The sequence below is a fragment of the Saccopteryx leptura genome, chromosome 3 (genome assembly GCF_036850995.1).
Source record: "Saccopteryx leptura isolate mSacLep1 chromosome 3, mSacLep1_pri_phased_curated, whole genome shotgun sequence".
In the NCBI taxonomy this organism is placed as follows: domain Eukaryota; kingdom Metazoa; phylum Chordata; class Mammalia; order Chiroptera; family Emballonuridae; genus Saccopteryx; species Saccopteryx leptura.
In genome coordinates this window covers 26,360,797-26,366,796 of record NC_089505.1, presented here as the reverse complement: position 1 = coordinate 26,366,796, position 6,000 = coordinate 26,360,797, and the positions used below count along the sequence as shown (strand labels likewise).

At 39.5% G+C, this 6,000-nt stretch overlaps 1 protein-coding gene across 1 annotated transcript; it reads left to right on the top strand.

The window, feature by feature from the left end:
• The first annotated feature begins 294 nt into the window (after positions 1-294).
• On the top strand, positions 295-4,067 carry SMIM28 (small integral membrane protein 28). The gene is made up of 2 exons (XM_066371751.1): positions 295-443; positions 3,530-4,067. Exons 1-2 carry the CDS (start codon positions 333-335, stop codon positions 3,911-3,913), a joined length of 495 nt encoding a protein of 164 aa, XP_066227848.1. The 5' UTR covers positions 295-332; the 3' UTR covers positions 3,914-4,067.
• The last annotated feature ends 1,933 nt before the right edge of the window (positions 4,068-6,000 follow it).

Genomic DNA, 6,000 nt, shown 5'->3' with positions numbered 1-6,000 from the left:
CTTTCGTGGCTGAGACCATTCGTTGCACTGTAATAATGCCGATGCAGAGAACTCCACTGTCTGCAATCTATTCCATATCTGGTATCGGATGCCAACCTTTGCAATGAGGAAGGCCACAGAAGCAGACCCAGAGGCACTGACTTTAAATAGAGTCGGTCCTGAGAGGTCGCTCTGGTTGGCTCCTTTTCCCTGTTGTCACTCACTGTTGAGTGAGTTTACCCACAGTCATCAGCCCAGCATCTCCCGGCTGGATCCAAGCCAAGCACAAGCAGTGCTGCTGCAATCCGGGCGGCGAGGTGGAAGGGCGAGCAGCGCACCGGTTGCATGAGAGCATGCGAGGCCTGTCCGGCAGCAGCTGGAGGAAGTTTGGACATGCCGACAGGGGCACATACGAGTGGCTACCCAGCGAGCCGAGCCTACCTCTTCAGGAAACCCAGCTGCAGGTCTGTACCCATGACTTCTGCCTTTTCTTCCCCAAAGTATGTCAGTTTTTAAACCAACAGATGCCTGTATGTTTAGGATCTTAAAACTTAGTGGCAACATTTTGCATTATAGGTATGACAAATATATGATTTTACTGATTAGCATGGTCTAAGGGAGTAACTTGAAAGTTGTATTCTTCTAACAATGATAAATTCAAGTGAAACTTGCCGCAAATATATTCTAAGAACACCTAATAGAGCAAATATGTCAAAGAACACTGGAAGTTTGGGGTCAACAAAATATGTCTTGGTTTTACAACTCTGTTCTTTGCTCAGTAAGCCATGTCTACATAAACAAAAATAAGAAACTCCCTTTGACTCTCTGGCTATATAATGACCACCGTGTCTAAGACGTGGCAGAAGCCAGCATCTTACTTCCGAAAGGGTAGCGGGGGGTTAAGGTTTTGTCTCTACTAAGAAATGCGGTAGCCGCTTTGCTCTGTCTGGGAAATCACCAAAGAAGCCTCAATCTGAGACAGCATTAAGGAAAAATATTGGTGGAAACCTAAGAACGCAGAATTAATTTTATCATCAGCAGGGAAATGAATAATACCACTATCCCGTAAGAAAAAGGGAAAAAACCTATTTTCTTGTTTTCTGGAAAATCAACTAATCAGATTGGCATTTAAGTTCTGCAAAACCATCTTTTATAGACAAACACTTACATGTGTACATATAATGATAAAATTTTTCAGCACACTTTTAACTGGATATTTCTTTAAAACATTCTCTAAACAACACTACAAAGAAAGTGAACAAATTAAAACATTTGACTAAACAAGTAAAGACATCCATTCTGCATTTTAAAAAATCAGAACAATTTGAACCCACATATCATGAATTAGTAAACAAGCAAAGTAAGGGTACCATAAGTTTGTCCAATAGCTCTATGCATATCTTAACAGAAAATGAGAATGCTTTATCTCAATAAATTATCATCTTCTGGATTAGATAAGCAGTGCTACTTGGTATTTGAACAAATATAACTCAACCCATGGAAGTTCTGATTACAGGAGGGAACTGTGGTATTTCTCACAAATTTTTGCAACAAGTATCAACAGTACTAAAATTGTCATAATTGGGAATAGGATTTATTATATAAAACCTTTCAAACAGAACATTAAGTGCCTTTATATTTTATGCATATTGAACTTTTAGGGTGTAATAGAGTATTTAAATATTGATGCCCACAACTGTTCAGAAACTATTATCATTTATATAACTGATGGAGAATGAAGAAAAGTCCTGCAAAACGGTCCATGTTTATCAAGATTGAGGAGTGATTGCTTTAAGTACTAAGAGATAATAGCTTTAAATTTTTAAATGATTTATCTGGAGGGAGAAAATAAGTTGCTTCTTGGCTCCCACTTGATTTCTTAATAATTATAGCAATCTATGAGCCCATCTAGTCTTACCGCTTTTGTAATCAAAGTTGAGTACATCACAACAGATTTTAAGTGAATAGTTCTGATAATAAACTACATTATGTGTGAGAAAACAAAGAATTCATAATTTAGAAATAAGAATCACATGCATAAACATATTAATGTTACTAAAATATTTTCTCTGACATGTATCTATTAAAAATATAAATTTAGAAATGCCAAAATTTCCCTTCACTATACCTTTTAGCCATATCCATACATTTCTAGATGACTTCTGGATATTTTTAGTATTTAATTTTCTAGTTAATTTGACTACTTGAAACACCAAGATATAGATATATAAATACCTACTATTCACCAACTGCTATACATACATGGATTTGTTAAATTCTCATGTCAACCATTCAAAAAATGTCATTTTCATCTCAGAGAAGACAACCCAGGCTGAGAGGGTACAAGTGAATGGTCCATGGCCACTCAGGTATGAGAAGGTGTTCTGGAATTAAAAGCCAGAGTTGTCAAACCCCAAAGATGACACTCTGCTTCCCAACAAAACCCTTAATATTTATGCATTTTATGCTAAAATATCTTAACTCATATCTTACCAAAGACAAAATATCCGGCAGTACAAACATTTAATAAACCACCTAATTTTCCGTCAACACACACACACACATACTTGTAAATTCTTTAAGAAGTAAAAATGATTATACAGTTGATGCTGCATAAGCCAGTCTCTTAAGGAGTCATGACCAGAAAAACAATTGTCCTTTCCACCGAAATCAAGAGAACCCCAGCTCTCAGTGTTATTGTTTTATTTTAAATAAGTAGATAAAGAGCTTAGAATTTTGTTTGTTTAAAATACAATCATAAGTAATTTTTAAATTTTCCTCTCAGTAGTGTATACATTTATATTTGTTGCTGTAATGCTTTATATAATAGAGAAGCTTTTTAATATTTCATTATTCCTTAGTAGCTTTATTTAAAGCAACATTTATACAATTTGGAACAGTGTTTATTTTTTGTATTAATCTACCTTGCTGTTGAAATATCATTTCATGCCTATCATGGTATTTGCTCCATCAGGACTCATTATCTTCTGAGCTAACACCGCAAAATCAACACTTTGTAGGCTGCTTAAGAATTTATGTGCAATTATTTTTCTTTAAAGAGGTCAAACTCTTTCATATTTATCCTACAAATATTGCAAGAACAGATTGAAGAAATTTTAAAATCTCAGTCATAATAAGCATCAGCTATCAAATCGGATTTGAAATGTTATTTACACATGATATGAACATGTCAGATTTTGTTCCACTATTAAAGAAATTGAGTTCCCTATGATTTGATTGTGGGAATAAAACATTACTGGTCAAATTCTAAATGAGATACATAAATAGTAAGAATTCTCATTTAAAGAATGAGCAGTAGACCTACCATCTAAAATTTATTAATGTCCGATATCAATGTGTATTTTGGCCATTTTACATTCAGACTTTATATCTTGATTCACTTGATTTCATGTGGGCTCAAGAGCACTGGCATAAATGAATGATTAAGTGATTTTTCAAAGTGAGAGAGTAATGATAAGAATAAAAGATGAAAGACATGCAGGGGACTTCTGTTATCACCATCTAACTCGATTGCGTTCCCTAACCACAGGGCACCCAGAAGATAAGTTCCACCAAGGAAGACGTGGAGCCCTTCCTGTGCATCCTTCTCCCAGCCACCATCGTGCTCTTCCTGGCCTTCCTGCTGCTCTTCCTCTACCGCCTGTGCAAGGCCCCGGGACCCCAGGGCCAGGTCTTCAGCATCGACCTCGCAGAGCCCCCGCCCGCGGGGGAGGAGACTGACTTCCTGCCGGGCTTACCCTGGAGCGGGGAGCAGGGCGTCCCCTACTCACCCCTGCCCAGGGAGGCGGCCTCGCTCTCCACCTGTTTACCACCCACCTATGAAGAGGCCACCAGGAATCCTCCGGGGCACGAGGCCCTGGACTCAGGCCTCCGGTATGAAGAGGGTTCACCTGGGCTGGACGAGCCAGTATAAACTGCTCTTGGAAACTACATATTTAAATCACAGTGCTCAACCCTTAATTGAGCCCACATGAGAGATGGAGAGGGAAGGACTTGAGACGGAGAAGCTGCTATTCATGGGCAGACTCCTGGATGGATGGATGGATGGATGGATGGATGGATGGATGGATGGATGGATGGATGGATGGGACACTTTAGGCTGGGGGAGAGGCTAGACAAGTGTCAGCCTAGTTAACCCACATTTAGGTTCCTTAAGGAAAAATTCCCCCAAAGTGTTCTAAAGATAACTGGACCCTTCTAAAATGTATAACACTCCTGAGGAAGGTGAAAAGGAAAGTTCTATGTGAGCTAAGAAAACCAAATTAGAATTACTAATGAGCATAAGAACTAGCTCTGAAGAGAAAGACAACAGAAAAATACCGATAAGCCAAAGGTAACCACTTTTGCCACCAAATAAAACTTTTCTTCCTACACAGGTGTTTGAGGACCTCATGGTTTTATTTCTGTGTGAGGGCTTCGAGATGGCTAGAGAGTTCTAGAAGGAGGGGGAAAAACACCTTCAGAGCTACAGTGATCAACCATGTTGTAAATAATGGTGAAATATGTTTCAATATTAACAACAAAAATACAGACATCTGCATACCTTTTAGTTTTAAAAAATAATAAAGCTCTTCAACATTATCTCCTTAGTGTCACGCTTGCTTCCCAGAATGGAAAAGGACTCGGCGTTGTCGCGTGGGACTGTCTCGCCCCGGGTCCTCAGGGGAGTCTGGCGATGCCGCTGTGTGAGGACCAAGAGTTGCTGCTCTAACACATTATCTTGGTAAGGACTGACCGTGTGGTCCTTACCAAGCATGAGTAACCGTAGAAACCAGTTTAACATTGGAAAGTAAACATCAAACTCTCGGGTCACAATAAAAACATCAATTAGATCTAACCTTATAGATCACATAGTTCAAACTCTTGCTTCACAGGTGTCAAAACTAGAGCTCAGAGAGGCTAAGTGACTTGTCCGATGTTCAATACCTCAAATGAGCCAGAGCTGGGACCAGAAGCCTGACCTCTCTGTCCTGGGCTGGAGCACCTTCCATGGTAACAGACGTCCTTCCAAGAAAGCTGCCAATGCGGCATTTCAGTCCATGCTCCCGACTGGGGGTCAGGACTCTCAACAGGATGAACACGGCTGAGTCTGCACTGGATACAGCTCAGCTCTCCCTCTGTGATTCTTCTCACGTGGGGAGGTGAGGATTCTTCTCACTCAGCAGGTGGAAGTCCGATCAGAACACCCATGCAGCTGGGGAGGTGACAGGAGGGTGACATGTATATTCCTTAAACTCCTATTCCATGATATAACGTTTTAGGAAAATATTTTCACTTTCTCCACAGTACAGAATGCAAAACTAGACAAGCTTTTGTTGGTTTAAAATAAACAAAAAATAGTGGCTTTTTAAACCATTTTTGATATGAACATTTTGTTTTTGTTTTTTTATACAAGGACAGAGAGTCAGAGAGAGGGATAGACAGGGACAGACAGACAGGAACGAAAAGAGATGAGAAGCATCAATCATCAGTTTTTCGTTGCGACACCTTAGTTGTTCATTGATTGCTTTCTCATGTGTGCCTTGACTGCGGGCCTTCAGCAGACCGAGTAACCCCTTGCTCGAGCCAGTGACCTTGGGTCCAAGCTGGTGAGCTTTGCTCAAACCACATGAGCCCGCGCTCAAGCTGGCGACCTCGGGGTCTCAAACCTGGGTCCTCCACATCCCAGTGCAACGCTCTATCCATTTCACCACTACCTGGTTAGGCGATATGAACATTTTTATGCTAGATGTATAATGTACAGTTTTAGAAAAATAAAATAATCTAAAATAGGATACATTTCTTTTTAAATGCAATCTGATAGAAATAATATTGTAGTAGCTTTGAGGACTGAAGCAAAAAATATAACTTATTTTAGTGAAAATGAATAAAAGTTCTTTCAGGAAAATTATACTGAACAATTCCCTAATGGTCTTTAAGGGAAATAAATAAATGGATCTGAGAGGCTCAGCAGACAGCCTTCTTCGGGTTCTTTTATTTATTTTTTTAATCCTAAGACTC

Bases quoted from the DNA above. Each gene is read 5' to 3' on its own strand.
- SMIM28 (XM_066371751.1), top strand. From the start codon at position 333: ATGCGAGGCCTGTCCGGCAGCAGCTGGAGGAAGTTTGGACATGCCGAC. The intron at 444-3,529 runs GTCTGTACCCAT...CCCTAACCACAG, and splicing joins TTCAGGAAACCCAGCTGCAG to GGCACCCAGAAGATAAGTTC.